The sequence below is a fragment of the Xenopus tropicalis genome, chromosome 8 (assembly GCF_000004195.4).
Source record: "Xenopus tropicalis strain Nigerian chromosome 8, UCB_Xtro_10.0, whole genome shotgun sequence".
Taxonomy (NCBI): Eukaryota; Metazoa; Chordata; class Amphibia; order Anura; family Pipidae; genus Xenopus; species Xenopus tropicalis.
Window position 1 is genome coordinate 90773091 of NC_030684.2, and position 21688 is coordinate 90794778.

General features: G+C 36.1%; 1 protein-coding gene across 1 annotated transcript; it reads left to right on the forward strand.

Annotated features, from left to right (window-relative positions):
- Positions 1–4127: 4127 nt before the first annotated feature.
- cyp46a1.1 (cytochrome P450 family 46 subfamily A member 1, gene 1) lies at positions 4128–19794 on the forward strand. Its single transcript, NM_001032348.1, is given in 15 exon segments — positions 4128–4298; positions 4761–4838; positions 5778–5859; positions 7008–7078; positions 8234–8320; positions 10625–10763; positions 12073–12183; positions 12864–13020; positions 14250–14312; positions 14905–14977; positions 15858–15942; positions 16672–16782; positions 17457–17545; positions 18334–18400; positions 19030–19794. Coding segments are annotated over 15 exon segments (1524 nt in total). The 5' UTR covers positions 4128–4161; the 3' UTR covers positions 19204–19794.
- The last annotated feature ends 1894 nt before the right edge of the window (positions 19795–21688 follow it).

Consider the following 21688-nt stretch of genomic DNA (forward strand, 5'->3'; position numbering starts at 1 on the left):
CAAATTTTGGAAAAATGGGAGTAGTATGTAGGGGGTGTGGTCGCAAAAATGGGTGTTGTCAAACATATTTCACCACACTATGCACGGCATTTCTCTTTGTCCCTCTTTACATTTTTCAAATGTTGGGAGGTATGGGATAGGGTGCAAATGCACAGGGGTGAGAGGCTCCAAATTCACAATTTGCAATTTGAGGGTGGAAATTGGGTTTTTTCATTGGGAGCAGTGCCAATAACAGTGTGACAGTCCAATTCACTCGGCACAAGTAATTTGCATCTATTGATGCAGCCCAGGGCTGTTGGTCGTTTCCTAGTGTACATGAATGCAGTTAAGGTGGCCATACACGAGCCAATTTCACTTGCTCTGTGACGAATGATCTAATCGGTACACAATCGTGGCCATACGATATGCCATCTACAGACAACCCCTGTCTGCCCTGTGTTCAGTGTGTGCCATACTCCTGCCTGCCCCATGCCCCTGTGTGTGCCACACCCTACTCTACCAGTAGTTCTGGAGAGTTTTGCCAGCATTTTGGAAATGGTTGCAAGTTTTGCGATTACCTGCACTATCCAAAAAACATGTTTTTATTAAAGGTTATGTAATAGGTAGCGTTCACATACGAGTGAACCCTGCAAAATAAGCAAATGAAGGTTCCACAAAGAACGTTCATGTACTCCAGTCATGAAATGTGCAGGGAACAATCATGGCCCGATGATCGTTTGTACACCATCAGCTATACGATGAGTTAACAGTATTATCGGATCATTCTGGAATCGGCTGTTTTAAAGTAAAAAATCGGCTCATGTATGGCCACCTTTACTCTCAGTTCATCAGAGCAGACTGAATAAATGCAAGTTTGTAGGTGTATGTAAGGGTGTATAATTAGAATAAATATTTGAAACATTTGACGCTGACATGATGGTAGTCTGATATGTAAATATTTTGTGTTTAAAAAGTGAAGCTTTTGCACAATGTTTCAAAGGTCTCAGGTGCTGCTGCCCACAATGTGTTTGGAAATCATACATAGACAGTGTGTCCCAGATTAATACAATAGCTACTTTTACTAATACTGATGTTAACTTTTAAATACTTAGCTTTTCTATATACCCTGTACATGTGTTAATGTCTGCTACAATCTAGCAGATATTTTTAATTCTTGTATTTCATAGGACCTGACCTAATTTATCACATTAATGTAAATGTGTCCACAGACCAACAACTTAGTACAAAGAACCATCTACTTGTATTTGGTAACCCTGGTTAGTAATTCTAATATTCATAAATATCAGTAATTTTTGTACAGTATAATAGAGTGTGACTATATCTTGCCAAAGGTTCTTAAAAATTGGAATCCATGTTGTTTAGTAGAAAAAAATGAATAAATATCTTGTAAGGGGGGAAAATATATTTTATTTTGAACATGTACATAGTTCGCCAATGTTTATGTTTAGCCAGAAGGTGGCACCAACCCTTTATGGGAATTCCCCTACAGGAGCTTATGTCTGAGCTGGGGACTTCCTACATGGCGTGCAAGGACTATCTGCAGATAGCTGTTTAGGTAGCAAGGGCAGTCTTTGGTGAAAAAAGCCTATCTCCTAATTTACCTCCAGATTTTCTAATAGACCCAGACAGTGTCGCCTCAGGGGCGTAACAGCCTGGGGGGCCAAGCTGATGTTGCTCCCCCTCGCTTAACTTTTTTTTGCGTTAGAGGGGGCAAGGATGGCCCGCATTGCTAGTGCAAAGAGAGCAATAGTGCAAAACAATATAACATGTATTGATAATACCAACTAGGCAACAATACCTATTAAGTCTAATGTGACTGGACTTGCTGTGTAATACTGACAATGTTTTAAGCTGCAAGCTCTCTAGGGCTGGGCCCCTTTCCATCAGTTATTAGCAATGGCTATCCTGGTGATGCTACAGCTTGAGCTTACAATTTTGCTCTTTGCAGTAACACAGCCAAATTTTTGTTTTAAAAAATTAAAATTAGGTTCTTAAAGCTACCAGATGCGGCTTTTTGCTGCCCCTGGTAACTGGCACTCACTGCCACCTAAGGCATTGGCATTTTATAAATAATAATAATAGTATGGTTTCAGCTGAAGAACTAAAGAATCATGAAATTATTTTTTTAGACTGATTTAGCGGGACAGTCCTAGTTTTAATAGCACATCGGAACATTCATTGAACATTCATTGAAGTATCCGAGACAGTGGGAGGCGCTGGCTGGAGCCGGGAGCTCCTTCTTCTTCAGCGCTTCCTCTCCGTATGCAGCTCCTTGGGGTCACACGTACCTACGGGACGCAACCTTATAAAAGGACCTGTCGCCGCCATATAAGAAGCCGCATATGGAGAGGAGCCGCTGAAGAAGAAGGAGCGTGTATGGGGGGTACTGTCTCAATTGGGGATATTTACTATGGGGGCATTGTGTATGGGGGTACTTTCTATGGGGGCACTGTATGGGGGTACTTTCTGTGGGGGCACTGTGTATGGGGGGTACTTTCTATGGGGGCACTGTGTATGGAGGGTACTTTCTATGGAGGCACTGTATGGGGGGGTACTTTCTATAGGGGCACTATATGGGGGGTACTTTCGATGGGGGCACTGTATATTGGGGGTACTTTCTATGGGGGCACTGTGTATGGGGGGTACTTTCTATGGGGGTACTGTCTATGAGGGGAAATGCGGGCACTTTCTGTGGGGGAGTACTGTCTATGGGGGCACTTTCTGTGGGCGGTTACTGTCTATGGGGGGTACTGTCTATGTGGGCAATTGGGGGTACTGCCTATGGTGGCACTGTGTATGGGGGACCTATTTATGGGGGCAATTGGGGGAACTGTGTATGGGGGGGCAAAATTGGTACATAGTTATAACTCACTTATGACTGACTGCCTTCTCTCTATATTTGTGCAAACTTAACTTGTATGTGAATGAAGAACATTTTTTTTAATTGCAAAGGATGATGATTCTTAAATGCTGCTTTTTAGTCAGATACTGTACATTTTAATAATTTTATTAAAATGTGTCTCTTCGTTTGAATTGTAGGAAGGGATTTAAAAGGGATTTTAAAATCTGTAACAAATTGTGCTAGAAAATATTCTACACAGTGCAAAACAAAACTTGAATACAGAAATGTTGCATGTACTACCCTTAAGGTGGTGATAAATGCCACTCCTAGGCTATTACTTCAACCAGTCAGGTCATGCTCCCCACACTACCATGTGTTGTTATGCCAGCCACTCCCTAGACACCTGACAATGTCTCAGTAGCAGTAAAACATACAAACATAACCCATACGCAACCCTGAACAGCCATAACAATATTCATTCTTCACCTTCCATCATCACGAGATAAAGCAAGTACTTCTGAGTTTTTGTTTTTTTTATAAATATTTGACCCCATGGGACACAGTTGTGTTTATAATACCATTACAAGAAGCCAGGAAGGGCGTGAAACCAGCTATGAAAGGCTGTAAAATTTTAGATTTTCTTATTGGCAATACCAAAATACAAAAATTCTATGGCAGGATAGGTGTTCCCAAAACATACAAACCTTAACAAAATATGAAATAAAGCAAATTAGTTTTCAGAATCTGGATCAGGTCCCCTTTTGTGGTCAAACAAATGTTCCGGCCTTCCTTATTTCATAAAAAGGTTACGTGTATTCAATATTGTATAGAAGTATCATAGAACATGAATATGAGTTTTGCTTCAACAATATAATTCTGTGCCAGTCAGGGTTGCAAAACAGGAAAACCATATTCTGTGACTACTGGAAACCCTGGAGTGTAAGGGTCAAGTAGGATAAGTGATCATCTTGGAAAATTGGGGAGGCTAAAGAGATTTAGCTGTGGGGTCCAGTCGTTTCTATTTATGCCACCAGTATCAGCATAAGCAGCAAAAGAGTGGTATGTGCTCTGTGAAAACGAATTTTAATAAATCAAAGCAGCAGTAAACTGAGTTGTGCGTATGTAACGTGCATTTGCTCAATTACATTAGGAAGGGATTACTTAGAGACTGACATTTTATTGCTTAAATTTTAACCTGCTGTTAATGATTACTAGTTAGGACACCCACTCTCCTGCCCTGCTTATTTTTATATCATACAGAGCAAACAAACAACAGACTGTCTCTGTTATCTGTCTGCCTCAGTTTCAGCACAGTAATCATGGGGCTGTGGGCACTCTTTGGCTGGGCATCTCTCCTATTATTGGCGCTCACTCTGATCTGCTTCCTCCTGTTCTGTGGATACATCCAGTATATTCATATGAAGTATGACCACATCCCAGGGCCCCCTAGAGACGGGTAAGTGACAAACTCACAGTTAGAAGGTGAAATAAAAACCAACAAAAAAATTAAATAAAAAAACAATTGCATTTCTACACATGATACTTTCATATGAAGCCAATGGGGAAATGGATTATTCATACTGGCTCTCAGAGCCTCCATCTTTTTACACCATCCACACCCACTGCGCTTTCTCGTCTTATACCTTTCTATCTCGCTGCTCCTTACCTCTGGAACTCTATCCCTGAATCTCTCCGTAGGGAACACTCTAAGATTAAACTCAGATGCTACCTTCTGGAGCACTAAAACATTATTTTGCCCAGTCCTGCGCTTAAGGGCAAATGCCCATACCTGGATTAACTAGAGATATTGGTGTTACTCATATTAAATTGCAAATCTATGGCAACATTTGAAAGAGGCCAAAAGTATTTTCTTTAATACGAGTTTGAACTTTTTATTAGTTGCTTTTTTCTTTTTTAGTTTCATCTTTGGACATTCACCTACAATTCTAAGATTAATGAAAAACAACAAGGTGGTCTACGATCAGTATTTGGATTGGTAAGTTATATTAGACACTGATTGATAGCAAATAGGTAAGCATGCAGTGATTTCAGTCTGCTAAGAACATTGTCGTGTATGATGTAGGCAGTGATATTACAAGACCATTTACAGTTCTTTGTGTTTTGTTTTCACAGTTTTTGAATTATTGACATGCATCTATCAGGCATGAAATGCAAACCGCTATATGACTGTACCAAAGAAACAAGACAACACTTTAAAAGTTAGAATTGAAAACAGCAGAGGCAATAAAGAAAAATAATACAGAATAAAAATAAAATGAAAGCCTCACAGTCACTATGTTCATTGCCAGAGGGCAGTGACTAGAAAGCATTTTCCATCAAATAGTCTATGGGTATCAATAGCAATCTAGACTGGGGCTTATTCACAATGTAAACTTATATAACCTATAAGTTCAAAGTAGCAGCACTGGAGCTGTGTTCATAAGACCAGTATGTGACAGCTGTGACCCCTTAAATGTTACTATTAAAAATATTTATGTAAATCATTACATTGCTTCCAGAAGCAAATGGTTTAGGTAGTCAATATAAACAGCACTGTTTGCCAGTACATACAGTTTGCTGGAACATACATCGGAGCAAGCAATATAACTCTACACAGTACCTTGCTCTCTTTCATATTTGAAATTTACACACACATTTATTATATCAAATCCATTAGCTGCAGTACAGTATTGTTTATGGACTTTTATTTATGCTACTGCACTTTAATTCTGAGCAGAGACTACCAAACATAATAAACCAAGGGTCTATATAAAGTTTTAATTTAGCCTGCTGTTGGGCTTTATATGACATGCAAAACTTTTTTCTGTCCCCTTGAATGCAGTAACTGGGTTTTCACATCTGAATGGTTCTTATATTGGGACAATATCATACTATTTTTACAGCTAGAGAGCCGCTAATTCTATTTTATTTTCAGGGTGCAGAAGTATGGGCCAGTTGTTCGAATCAATGCCTTACACAGAGTGATTGTGCTCATTACCAGCCCTGAGGGAGTAAAGGTATGAAGTTAGACTGATTATTTCTCAATTGTGTAAGTTTTGTCTCGTAGCACTGTCTATTATCAGTGGCGGTACATACAATGGTTGTGATAAACACTAAGGCAACTATTTAGTATCATAAAGAGATTTGGGTTTGGGTTTGCCTCTCTCCTAAAACAAGCAAGCATGGTGCAAGATACAAAAAGGTTAATTGGACCCTGACATTATGGTATAAGCACTGGTATCACAGGCTTTACAAAAATTATCCACAAGGGTATTCTCTACCTACATAGGCTTTACTTTGCACAGTGGAGTTTTTTTTATAAAACCATCACTAGGTTCATGGATATTAGTTAGCCAATTGAATTTTTTTAAGTTACTTTATGTGCATGCCATATATTTGTATTGTGCTTAAACTGAAAAGCCTTGGTTATTTTTGGTAAAACAGAATTAAAAACATACTTCTCACAAACTTCTAAAATATTTTATTATATTATATAAAAGTTTTTTTAAGTCTCCCTGTTGCCTTATATTGCCAATATTAGGAAGCTGATAATATTTATATATATTTATATATTTTTATTTGTGACAAGAAAGCAATGTTGGTCCTATGACTATAGTTGTAGGGGCCTAATATAGGACACGAGTAACCTGTCAGTACAAACATAGGTTCTAATTTTCAGCATTGTAGTTTCTCATAGCAAATAATCACACCTTTGTTTTAGTTTTTAGATACATAGTTGGACGATTCAAAGCTTACTGCTGATTGTTTGCTATGGACTACTACACTAGTGCAATTTAACACCTATATTAGTAAATGAGACCTATTAGCTTTAACTAGATACCACATCATGCAGACTGGCTAAGCAAACAACAGGTTAGATACATAGAAGTGCCTAAATTCAGTGTTGTGGCTGTAGACCTGTGAGAAGGAGCCATTTATATATGTAAAGTTAATTATATACAGAATGAGTAAAAGGGATGACTTTTTGCCTGAAAATTGTCTAATCATTCGAAGAACCTCTCACTGAAATAAATTTAGGGGTACAAACACAGCCTGCAAATGCACTCTACCTTTCATTATGGTGGGTAAAAATGAATATCATTATCCATATTACATTTAATACTGAGCAGTTGATGCATTATTTCTGACATATTTTGCTAACCAGGAATTTCTAATGTCACCAAAATACTCCAAGAATGACATATATGATCGTGTTGCTACTCTGTACGGAATGAGGTAGGTTCCACCCAGACGTTTGATTTAAACATAAAAAACATAGCATATAAAAAAATGATTTTATTTTTTCTCTGAAACCAAAAGAAAATATTGTGTAGGACAGGTATGAATTTCTAGAGTCAGTATGGTGCGCCATAATTATTAATTGGGACCATAACTGATTTATGTGATAATATAGTAAATAATGCAACCCTTTTGTAAAATATAGGGCTATTATAGGGTCCATGATCATATAATAGCACAAGGCTGAAGGCAGAGTCACAGAACTTTGAGGTGTCTTCTATACCCTTATAGTTTACAACAGGGGGTACATTATTTATGATAATACACAAGTTTCCTCAAGTAATGCAACACAAATTACATCACTAAGCACGATTATGATCTGATGACATCACCATGGATATAATTAGGATATAATTAACAGCATCATGTCTGTTGTGTATTATATAATTATTACCTTGTTTCCAACTCATGCAATATTAACTAGGGATGCACAAAATCCTGGATTCAGTTTGGTATTTGCCCAAATGCAAGTTTTTTTTAGCATGATTTGGATTCAGAAAAATCTGAATGCCTGGCTGAAACAAATCCAAACCCTTAAAATCACATGACTTTAGAGCATATGACAATGGAAATAGTCTATTTTTCTGTGTGTTTGCAGATTTTCCTCCCTAGGATTTATCTAATTTGATAAGCAAATTAAGATTCAGATTCAGTTTGGGATTTGCTTGAATCCTTTGCAAAAGAGTCGGTATTCAGCAGAATGCAAAAAAAGTGGCTGCAGTGTATCCCTAATATTTGCAAAGGCTACTCAACTGGTTAATATAGGACAAAAAGTAATTGGAAAGAAAGACCATAGAGAATGGACCTGTAGTTGATTATGTACAAGCCTGGTTCATAAACTTGTACATAAATACTGAAAATATTGGAGAGAGTTAGATGATGCCTAACATACAATATATAGGGTTCCCTACCTGCCTGAAACAGGCTCACACAAAACAAAACAACTATTGCTTTATTTAAGCAACTTGTTTGAGACTACATTGTCCAACCTAAGTGTAACCTGCACAACAAATATTAAAATATTCACATAGCTCAAGATATATACAAACCATAACTACAGAGCTAATCTTTCATGTCTTATGCCTATTCCAGGTTCATGGGGAAGGGCTTAGTTACTGATAAAGATCACGATCATTGGTACAAACAGAGGAGGATTATGGATCCTGCTTTCAGCAGAACGTAAGTGTATTTATAATGTTAAAAATTAAGACTTATGTCTATACTGGGAACAAAGTACTATGGAAGGTCTAGACTCCTGCCTTCCTGCCTTTGACATCACAAGAAATATATTATTGGATGTATATTGGAATCAGAACATTATACTTAATGTTTTCTAATTTTTCTAAATATATTAATATGCAATTTCTCTCTGTAGAGTAAGCTAAAAGAAGGCAGGACTTCTATATTGTCTGAATTTTCAACAGATTAGTGAATATGTGCATTTTGGTAAACCTTTTATGGTTGTTTTTTTTGGTGGGGGCATTTTAACTTGTTGACAGTAGACTTAAGCTCTGGATTGATACGATTCCTATACATGCTTAGGGAAACATAACTCAGGTTTAATACAGTTCATAAATCCCTTTCAATAATGTATAAACTACAGTATGTATGTATATTCTTATTTAAATAGCACTACTTATCAACGCAACACTGTATAGCAGAAAAATTCATTAATAGAACAAATAGGGTCATTGCAATAATAAATACAAATAAATACAAAGTACAGTTGCATTAAAGATTAAGAGATGGATGGAGGGGATGGAGACTTACAATCTAAATGGGAAGGTAACTTACAGACACAAACAGGATGGTATTAAAGGGACAGTAACACCAAAAAATGAAAGTGTATAAAAGTAATTACTATATAATGTAATGCTGCCCTGTACTGGTACAACTGGTGTGTTTTCCTTAGAAAGACTACTATAGTTTATATAATAAAGCTTTTGAGTAGCCACGGGGGCAGCCATTTACAGGAGAAAAGGCACAGGTTACTTAGCAGATAACAGATAAAACCCCATTATATTCTACAAAGCTTATCTGTTATCTGCTATGTGCCTGTGCCTTTTCTCCTTTTTCCCAGCTTCAATGGCTGCCCCCGTGTAGACATAGCAGCTCATTTATATAAACTATAGTAGCGTTTCTGTTGCAAACTTACCAGTTTTACCAGTGCAGGGCAACTGTACATTATATTTTAATTACTTTAAAACACTTTAATTTTTTGGTGTTACTGTTCCTTTAAGTGCTGTAGGTTACAGTGGGTGACACTGCAATATAAGTGCCAGTTTCCAGTTCAGGTGCTGTATGAGTGCTCCAAGAGGTAGTCTTTCAATTTATCCCTGAAGAGACTAAGGGAGTATTCTCTCCAAAGGATTTCAGGGATGGAATTCTGAATGTAAGGACAGAGGAACACTAAGGAGATGATAATGAACAGTGTCAGCTGAGAAAAAATGGTCCAATTTACAAACTTTAAATGTAGATATGGACATAATTAGAATTAAGAATTTAGCCACCAAAACATTGTCATCATTCAAAGCGATTTGTGATGTTAATTCTCTCCTTACCTAATTTCTATACCTTATGTCACAGGCTCAAACATTTTTAGTAAAAGGGAACAAGACCATAATGTTACCACGAGATGGCTGGAACAGAATATGGAGTGCAATATAGCCATAAATTAACTTTCTTACAAGTTATTGACCAGATAACTTATCAATTAACTTTTTTTCTCAAAGAAAACATAAAATATCTTCAGTTCGTTCTTGTTTTTATTTCAGTGGCTAAGACAGTATTAGTACATTGGTGCATATTTTGTGGGAATGCCCTATTGATCAAAACGACTGCAGACAGCTGCATTAACCATTGTAGGATATCTTTCCCACTACTTGAACTTTTTTTAAACTAAATTCATTTTGATTGCTACTTAAATTTTCTTTAAAAATGTTTGATAAAAAATTCTTGCATCTGATAAGATTAATTTCATCTACAGCCAAATGAACCTTGGGGAGTCAGATTGCTCACTTTCAATAAAACATATACAATATATACCATGGAAAAACTTTCTGCACTCTTGATGTGAAACTTTGATGCTTTCTCTATCATATGGTCTCCATGGACAACATGTTATGGATAAACAACTTTGTTTTAAACCAATCACTAATAATGTTATTTAAACATTTATGTTTTAACTTGTAATATTAAGTCACAAGGTCTATTTTTCTCTCTTTATTTTTCTTATCTTTCATTCCTTTCTAGGTTCCTGAGTGCTTTTTCTTTTCCCTTTTCATTTGCACTAACATGCAGAAACTATGTTTTTATGTAGTGCATATTATAGCTCTTTGGGGACTTTGGATGATCATGGTATGCACCTGTTAACATAATATTACCTATGCTTTACAGAGTAATTTTTTATCATTCAAAATGTAATTCATCTAGATATCTATACAATAAGAATTTTGTTCTCACTTATATATGTTGCCTTTACAGTTACCTAATGGACTTAATGGGGCCCTTCAATGAAAAAGCTGAGGAACTAATGGAGAGGCTTTCTGAACAGGCAGATGGGAAAAGTGATACTGAAATGCACAATCTGTTTAGCAGAGTGACACTTGATGTTATAGCCAAGGTAATGGTCAGGATATTATGCCATGAGAATTACCACCATGAGATTACACTTCAGAAAAGTTACAGTTGTGTATCATAGAAGAATGGACAAAGTGTATGAATACACTGTATTTCAATAGAGTAAAGTAGATCTATCTATTATTACTTACTCATATTGACAGTAAAGTTTGAGAACTAATGCAAACTGCTCAGTTGCTCCCCTGGGTATATTATGAATCCAGGTTTCTTCTACTTTCAAGGCAAAGGGATGTAGCGTGGAAATTACTCATCGGGGACTTGGGAATATGTAACTCTTACACAATTAATAATAGAAATTTAAGCTGAAATCCAAGTCCAATATGTAGTGCACCTCTGGCTCCAATGTGCCCATGATAATTAAAAAAAATCCTCTTTTATGAGGCAGTTGCCCTACTATGAATTTTTTAATTGATGATGTGAAGGTGGCACTACTGCTTAGTTTGCATTAATAGGCTATTAGTCATACTGGCAGTTTGCTTAATGAGAATAGTACACTGCCTTATTTTATTTGGCCAGATATATGTATGTACTTAAGTGTTCTTGCAGCCTTATTATAATATGACTTGGCACCTTGTAACAAAATGTCTAAACAAGGTCAAACCTGATAAACACCTGACCCAAAGGAAACCATGCAAATTTTGTGAGGGTGTTACAGGGGTGGGAATCTTCAATAACCACTACATGGATATCAGAGTAACCTGCTCATTTTTACGAAGCAAAGTTTAGATATGCCTATGTCATTATCACACCATTGAAATTAATGCTGTGACATATTACCTTGGTGGAGCATATGACCTGTGCAATATTAAAACCAAATGTTTGCTTTGTCTATAGAGTATAGCAAATTATTCCTCCTAATAAATGCTTCATATGTCATTTAGAAATAGAGAACATAGTCCAAACATGACACACAATAACAATAATTGCAAACAAAATAGATAGTATCAAAAGTAAGATGTGTATTATCTGTACCTAAAACTTACTTCTGAGAGACCTAGAAACTTCTCGCTGCAGAAAGACTTTATAGCAGAGAAATACCATTAAGCTTTTGTGTAGCTATTGTTAACTTATAGGATCCACAAGAGACACTTTTTTTCACTTTAAGGCTTCCTGGACGAAACAGCAAAATCCTTTAAACAGAGATAGCATTCTTTGTTTAGTAACATCTCCCTTAAAGCTTATATCTAATATGGAGAAAACACACCTTTTGACACTCTACCACAATATAAAATATTGGATAAATGCTGGCCCAATATAAATATTTATTTTGTTGTGTTATATGTTATTGACAGGTTGCATTTGGAATGGAGTTGAACTCCTTGAAAGATGATCTGACCCCCTTACCTCAAGCCATTTCACTGGTAATGAATGGTATAGTGGAAACACGGAATCCAATGATAAAGGTGATTTCAGTGTAATGGGGTTTTTGCTAAAAAAAATAATAAAAATACACAAGGACCCAACTCCTTTGTTGATTGTGAAGGGTGTTTTCTCCTAAACTTCTGAAGTGCTTTAGTGTTTTGGGGAAATATAGTTGAAAAGCATACTATGGCATAGCATTTACCACTGATAATTTGGAAGCAGCTACAGACGGGGAAGGGCATTTTACCTTCAAGCACTTTAGTGGCCAAAACATTAATATTTATTATAGTGTGTAAGCCAACATCACTGGTGATGTTACCAATAGCAACCAATCAGCAATTAAATTTGTATGGTCACGTACAAGTAAGAAAACAAAAGCAACAATCTGGTTGCTATGGGCAACATCACTGGTGATGGTTTGCACACTATAATAAATATGCCCCTGAGTGTGCAGTAGTCATTAGGATTCCCATTGGGCCCTGTGTTCTAGTATAAGTTCAGTATAACCTACTGGAGAGTTGAATCAGCTGTGATAGCCAATTGCAGAGGCATAATTCAGACGGATTGCCTGATATTAACTATAAACTAATAATAACGTACATGCTGTCAATTAATAGCCTCACCAATTAATAGCAAATTCCCTTTTAATAACATTAATGCCATTGCATCTAATGTAACTAGAAGCCTGCAATTGTTCTCATTATGTTCCGTCTGTTCATAGTATTCTCTCGCAAAGAGAGGGTTCATCAGGAAAGTGCAGGAGAGCATCAGGCTGCTTCGCCAGACAGGGAAGGAATGCATTGAAAGGAGACAGAAGCAGATACAGGATGGAGAGGAAATTCCAATGGATATTCTGACACAGATACTCAAGGGGGCAGGTATGGAGAGTCTTGCAATAAAGCTGTTCCAATCATGACTAACTATAAATTAAACCAAACATGGCCTAAGGGTTGCCACTTGTCCAGTTTTCTACCAGATAGCCTGGTTTTTGGTAGGGCTGTCTGGGTGAAAACTGTCTGTCTAGATTTCTAAATTAGGAAATACAGACAGGAATCTGAAGAGAATCAGCCAAAGTCATAGTTACCCCCTGAAGTCACAGACCCACCCACTAAATGGTCACGCCCTGATGCTGAAATCACCCACCCCCGATATGATCAAGTCCACCCCTGCCCGGGCTTCACCAGCCATAAAAGGCAGCAGCCCTACATGGCCTAATGCACAAAACTTTTGTACAGGTATAGGACCTGTTATTCAGAATGCTTGGTACCAATGGTATTCTTTAAGTCTACAAAAAAATCAATAAAACATTGATTAAACCCAATAGGATTGTTATGCATCCAATAAAGATTAATTGGGATCAATTACAAGATACTGTTTTATTACTACAGAGTAAAAGGAAATCAATTTTAAATATAGCAACTTTTTTAATTAGATATCAAAAAGATATTTTAAGATATTTAAAGACAAACACTTATGCCTAAATGCCTACACACCAATACATACCTACTACACACATTCAAGTACTTACTGGGTGGGATGTGCTCATCACTTAAGATTGAGACTTTTTCAGAAAGATAGTTTTGTACTTAATTGAGGCATACTTGTTTAATTAAGTCATTCATTTTTATTTTGGCTATCAAATATACCATGCTTTTTTGTTGTTTTTTTTCTCTGTATAGTACAGTATTTAGATAGCAAGCACCTCCAAAACCCACTTAGCATGGTATATATTTCTATTACTTCTGTGTACGGGAAAAAAGATTTAGAAACTGTGTTATGTTGTTTTCATAAAGACTGGAAAATGATTTAGCCTAACCATCTCATGAGGCTGTGTTGTAAATTTTTACCATATATAGTAGTCTTACTTTTGAAAGTATTGTAGCATATCTGTCCATGATTGGTTTAGAGTTAAACAAGTCATACAGGTGTGGTTTGTTACTAGTACAAGGTTCAGAGCTAAGAAGGAATAATGCAAGAACCAGGTTTGCTATGGACAAAATAAAATAGAATGAAATACTAGCTACTGAGAATTTCAGTCTGTTATCAGTTCAGAGAGTTTGGTTTATTTCCTCTATAATAGGCTAATGCAGCTTTTGTGTCTCACTAGCTTTGGAAGAAGACTGTGACCCAGAGACTTTATTGGACAACTTTGTGACATTCTTTATTGCTGGTTTGTAAAACAGTTGTGTGGTGTTAAACATATTATTTTACTCATGGCAATATTCTGTAGTTTTAGTTATTTCTTAAGCTAAACAGGGTAAACAGGGAAACTGAAACTACTCCATATTTTTTTGGTTCAAAAAACAGGCAGAATCTATTTTCAGCATTTTCAGTTCAAATAAGTTGCTAAACTTGAATTAACATTTAATAACATTAATATCACCAATAATGAGTTGGCTTCATATCTGCAAATCTATTTTAGCAACTGTTTTGGTCCATAGTTACTCTTTTTTAATGACTGCAACCCCTTACATCTGAAGCTGCAAATTATAAAAAAAGTCAAATGTATTAATAAATAGAGATTTATAATTGTTTGTTTTCTTTTTACTTTGTATTACCAGTGGAAAAAACATAGAGTGGTCAGGAAAAAATGTTAACATCAAAAGCAATTTGACCTTTGATAAATCTGCCCCTAACAATGCATAAAAAATATTTTTGATTATGACTACTAATACTATAACTAGATATAAGTACCCTTCTTTTCAGCATGTCTGAAGAAGAATTGTTTGTTGCCTTACAAGCATACCCTGTTTATATTTAAGGCCAAGAAACCACCGCCAACCAACTATCATTTGCAGTTATGGAATTGGGGAGGAATCCAGAGATATTACAAAAGTGAGTCATTAGTTCTGCTTTACAATCTTTTGTATAATGCAACCATACATATAGGTAAAACAAAACCAGAAGGTGGTTTTCAATAATCACTCAATAATGCAGATGTACACTATATAACATTATATTATTTAGAGTACAAATATTAGAGTACAAATAAATCATTTGTATAAGATCTCAAATTAGTATTCAGTTATGGTCCAACAACCTTTCAAACTTACATTACATTACCACTGCTACCAGTGATATTGCAAAGTGTATTAAAAACATACTTAAGTTACAAATTTCAAATTAAGTTTATAGTATTTCAGTTCCATCAAGGTATAGAGCTTTAGAAACCAAAAAGTTCCTTTGGGGAGTGCTTTTAGCCTTCATATACTAATTACAGGGTGCCCAACTTCCTGGACATAAACTACATTCTGGGGCACATTTATGATTGTGTGAACCTCAGGCTCAATCATAAAGTAAACCCTGTGTGAGTTAAGGAACTTACATGGGGTTTCTGAAATAATTAATTAGTTGAGGTTTTTGTCCCCAAGGTGCTTTCTTAAATAAGAAAAAGTTTGGCAGCTTTTTTGTGATGTTTTATAACGTTTTATTCTTTAACAAAGCTTGCTTGGGGAAAAAAAACCTAAAGTAAGGAGGCATTTTGGCCCAAAACCCCAAATGAGTTCCTTAACTCATATGGGGTTTGGTTTATGATTTCTCCAGCAGTCATAAATGAATGAATTGAACTGAATGAAGTAGGATAAAGAATTGATAAGTACTATGTATATTTTGCCATAAGGATCAGTGCTGTTCTACCCAAAGTAGTGCATGCATTTATGGGACGCGTCAGTGGGAACAATTTATTACATACATTAAAATTGTGGTTTTTTTGCAGAGCCCAAAAGGAGATAGATGAAGTTATAGGTTCAAGGAGATTTATTGAGCACGAGGACCTCAGCAAGTTGCATTATTTGTCCCAGGTACAGTATTTCATGCTGCCCTGGGTATAGTTTGCTCTCAGGCCAGTTTGTATGACCATGGTCCCAAAACACATTTTCTTTGTTTACATATAAAATCAATAGACAATAATACAGTGACATCTCTTGCTCAAGCATACAGTAAATTACTCACTAATACCTTTTGAGCTGCATGACAAACTTTTGCTAAAGCAGAGGTTCATTCTTAAAACCCTCATGTTGTTCTTAGTTGTATTGCAGATGAATCGTATAACATTAAACAATCAACACAATAAGGGCACATATTTGCACATCTAGACAGATGCTTAGGTAGTAGTGATTTGAATAGAAATGGGAGGTAACTACAGATTCTGTCACTTTTGGATCTGTAGATTCCTCACATTGTTGGACAGCAAGGCTGGAAACAGTCAACCTGCCCTACCATATCAGCAGATACTGTATATGGTAACCTTAAGTTTAAATATGGATAATACATTCTCAGTGATGATATTTCCTGAGCATTTGGAGTAAGAGAGAAATAAAAACCCTGTAGGAATCAGTATCACATTCTACACCACATTCCCCACCTCTGAACAAGGTAGTGTTGTATCTGGTTAAAACTGTTCTTAAGTTTGCATTTCTGAGCAGTTAATTATCTCAAAAGCTAGATTTTTGGGGAGCTAATATACAACATTGGTGTATAAGGCTACTTTATTTTAAAGGATGTTCAATCTAGCTTTTGTAATTTGTCAGGTCTTGAAGGAGACCTTGCGCCTATACCCTACAGCACCGGGCACATCACGTGGAGTGAAGGAGGAAATTGTTATAGAAGGAGTAAGGATTCCACCTAATGTAAATGTAATGGTAAGGGCAAAGTCTGCAATGCAGCATGGGACTGTTGCTCAAAAAAAAAAAAATAGTCAACCAGGTCTATTGATTATTGGAAACAAATTAATGATTACAATGTACTTTATTAGGAATTAGAAAAATATACTATTAGATATGATGCCTATGGCACATACATTAGAACCAAAGTGTGTTATCCTGAGCTATCCCTGTTTGCCTTTGTCTGCCATAAGCAACTCATTTTTAAATCATGTAAATGGAACTGCAGGCATGAAAGGGTATTTTGAACACAGCATTCCTCCGTCAAACCAGAGGTTCCATAGGTCTTAGAACTCTTCTTAGAAAAGTTCTAAGCTAGTAAACTATTGTTGTTTTAAGCTGATGCAAGACATCTAAACTTAAGATATTTACAGAAGCCTACACCCCTTTGGCTGTCTCCTGTGGCAGTTGAATGTTGTCACAGGATGGCATGTGTTCTAGTACATTTATATCTCTGGTCTAAATTGTAAGAATATTCTAGATTATAAAAAATAATGTAAGAATATATAACATTCATTTGTATTTAGGGGGTTTAGAATGGATTCTTTTTTTTTTTTTTACAATAGAGAGCTAAACATTTCCCATGTATTTGTGCATTTCTGTGGTATTGAGAGGGGAACTTTTGTTACATCCTGCTCTTGTTTTGTTTGTAGTTTAACTCCTATATCATGGGTAGAATGGAGCAGAATTACACAGATCCACTTACCTTCAACCCAGACAGATTCAGCCCTGGTGCACCAAAGTAAGTGCAACATTGCTTTCTGATCAGTGCTGAAATTGAATTTGGCGAGGCTGCTGAATTTAATCTTTTTCCTGTTTTCTAGAACATATTTAGAATATTAACCAAAAAGTATATACTGAGCACAATCACTTCAACAAAAATGATTTACAGTGTAAATATTCGTTCAAGTTAGAACCACAATAATCAACTAATTCATAACTTATAAGTGATATAATATCTTTATAATATAAAAATGTGCAGCCATAAATATACATGGCAGTAGACGGGAGCAACATGACAATGGCAGTTATTATTTCCTAGAGGTAGAGGATATAATCCCATATAAGCAATAGATTTCCTCCTAAAGACGTGGATGCTAAATAAAAGTACGTAAGGTAAAGAGTAAATAATGTACATAAATTTATTAATAAAACCTCCAATTAAAACACCATAAATGTGACAAGGAAAATACAATTACAAACAGCTGATGCCTAAAAATATATGTAAGTAAAGGGTGAGAGGATTCAAGATCTCTAAATGATACTAGCTGAAAATGGTAAAAGGATAGCTTGCATGAGACACTGGTTAGACGGAGTTCATTTAATATAATTATTTTGTTTATAAACAAAAATATTAAAACACTAAAGTCAGAATAGATGCTGCCATAAATCACATATAAGTACTTTTATACACCATCCATCTCTTTTTAATTTTATTTATAGTTGAAATATTGGTTTCACTCTCTGATTATACTTGTTTTCTCTACTAATAATCTAAATTCAATTCATATACTTCTATTTTGCCTACAGGCCTTACTATACATATTTCCCTTTTTCTCTGGGCCCACGCTCCTGTATAGGACAGGTGTTTTCACAGGTAAGGAAATCTTGGATTCCTTGATAATAAAATAAAGCAAACAAAGGCATAAAAAGTTAAAGAACAACATATTTATAATGTTTCAAAAAGTAGTCAACCTTTTCAACCACTGCCATGGCACAAAACTCCTAGTAATGTAACAAATTGCATTACTTGAATTTAATGAACCCCATGAACCTCTTCTTTTATACACTGTTTCCAACTCCAAAAGGTTTGCACAAAGTATATTTATTTTCTGTGTTAGGGCAGGTGGTAGGAAGAGATATTTGACCCTTACAACTGTGATACTGGGTTGCTTTTTAGAACAGCTGTGCACTTGATCTCCATTGTTAATATGAACCCATGTGGGGAATAAGGGACATTCTTTCTTGGCAGTTAAAGTCCAGTATATCTGCATGTTTCCCTTATGGTTTTTTTCTGTAAAGTTATTACAGGTTCAGCTTGCAGTTTTAGCCTTGTCTAAGCAGCAATTATTCTCACTGGCAGGCTGGCCACAAATACCTTTTTGATTCCTAAATTTCTCCTAGTGTGTTGATTCCTACTACAAGAAGCTGAAAGGGTCATGTTATATCATCATTTAAGGTGTACTCAACAATCTCTTACAAAATCATTTTTCAATATTTTTACAGATGGAGGCCAAAGTAGTAATGGCAAAACTTTTGCAAAGATATGACTTTGAGCTGGCTGAAGGACAAAGCTTCAGTATTTTTGATACAGGTTCTCTTCGGCCCCTAGACGGTGTCATCTGCAGGCTGAGACCTCGGACAAGCAATACAGCAACTACAAATAAATATATATTTTAATGCTAAAACATAAGAAGGGGCCTCTATACCTTTTTTCTCTTTTTGTCTAAAGGAAATAATTGTAGCTGAATGTATTATTTATCTCTTCCTTTTTTGACACGGCCGCCCCAATTTGACGCGCAACAGATTTTTTTTACGCACGCCAACTTTTTCTGCAGCGAATTTTCATGGAAGTTTCGCAAAACAATTTGCCAATGGCGAACTGCGGAAATTTGCTGCAAATCCATGCCTGGCGAAAAAATGTGCTCATCACTATCAAGGCATTGTCTATACAGAGAGATACATTATACTAGATATTGTATTCTGTATTACATTTCAGCAGGAAAATGTTTTGTGTAGTGGCCAGCTGAATTAAAAGGTTAAATGGTGAAATCTAATAAAAGACACAAACTACCCAGGTGCATTAAGCCATAAGAACAAAATGTTTGCTTTAAGCAAGAGACCAGTATATGAAACCATTTAATTGGTTGCTGTAGGTTACTAGACCTGTGCTACCACACTATTTGCTACATAACAACTATGATTGAAAGAAAAACTATATCAAATAATGTATATAATAACAAATGTGCTATTAAAAAATCTTATCAACTTGCCTTATACATATTAATAATTATTAAGAAATATTCCCATTTTTTTCTGTTATATTCATTAATTTTTGAAGATTCTTGTGCTAGTTTTTCAATGTTAAGAAGTAGTTTAGGAGTAAAAGTTTTGCCTTGTCCTTTATTGGCAGATGTGCTTACATACTGTGCCTCCTTAGGGCAATGGCATATTGGGCACAGGCAACAAAATGCCCTAAATAACTTTGCATTGCAGATCAATCTTTTTACCTTCTGTATCATTTTGTATATGTATACTACTAGATAGCGCTGCATTCTATGTACTGTAGAGGAGGCCACGTGGGCTTTCCCTTACACAGAGCCCAGTAATAATAATATTAAGGGACAATATAGCATGGGTGTCACGATCACACCACTCTCAGACGCAAGTGACACCGGGACGGGGAAACAAGGGGTTACACTCAGTCACCTTACACACAGGATAGACTAACGTCAGACACCCCCAAACACACTCTCTCTCTCACTGTAGTTAGGGTTAGCTTCTACTAATTCAACAAGCACTCTAGCAGCCAAAGGGGTAAATTACAGTAAAACACACTCCCCTGCTAGCAGTCAACTAGTTAATTAGCATTTACACAGACAACTTTCCCTCTACCCACAGACAAGCAGTTAATACATTTTAGACCCAAGCGTTCATACAAACATGTGAGTTTTTGTTAGAGCAAACGGACAAAACGTATTCAATTTTATATTTAATATTACAAAAGTAAACAGTGCATATACAAAGATTTTACAAAAAGAGTCACTCACATACAAAACATTAAATAAAATAAAAGGGAATAAAACACAGAGAAACCCTATGTACGTTACCAAGTTAGGAATTTCCTTTGTGTCCTCCTCAGGCAAGAGTTTGAAAACCTGGGCACACACCCCAACAGACTTGGGACCTCAAGTATGAGCTGTAGTAAGAGCTTTTGTAAGGGTCTTTTGCCCTTTTATCCCCTGCTGGGACCCTTCCTCATTACCGTATGCATGAGGGGGTAATATCCAGGAACTGTCATATAATATTGGCACTTGCCAGTATCCAATATTATTATGAAAATATGGGCTTGCTTTAATCCACATGTGGGTGATCAAAATTATACCAAACATGAGGGATGTCTCATGTCCCAATCCCCCCGAAACTACCGGTATCCCACCAGAGAAATACTGCTGGCATGACAATGGGATTTATTTAGGGGCTGCTACTTTAACTGATCTTTGTTTTTTTTTGGATAATAAGGTCTAGATTGAACAAGTGACTTGTTTTAATTGATTTAATTCTGCTATGTAGGTCTGTAGCCACAGATAGGGACAGCAATACTACAGCAAACTTGATAAAGATTACCTTTTCCTGTGCTGTGCATTGGGGTCCAGTTTTTCTTAGTCAAATGTTTATTTATTTGCCTGTTGACACTCTGCATTGAAAAGTATACCACAAATCACCATCTACAAGTAAATGCAAATACTAATTATTTTGCACCTAAAGCAGAGTTGTGCAAGTTTCCAGAATATGTATGGGAAAAAATACCCCCTTTGAATGAGTTTATTCAGTGAGCCATATGTAGATGCATATACACTATATGAACTGCCATTTACACAGCCATACTGCATTCTACATGATAGTCTAAGCCCTGAGGTTTTTTTTACATTGCCAGTTATGCAAAATGATCTTCAAAATCTTCAAAATGTATTAATCTAAAAAACCTGAACAAAAAATTGCTACCAAAAGCAAGTAAGGATTCTATAGAATTAAGTGGGGGTTGGTTGACATTTAAGTTTTTCTTAAATGTGCTAGTGATGGTGGAAAAAATATAGTTTAGGATTTGTTGCTATGTTTCTACAGTCACATTTAAAAAAAAAAAAACTAAACTATATGGTTAAAA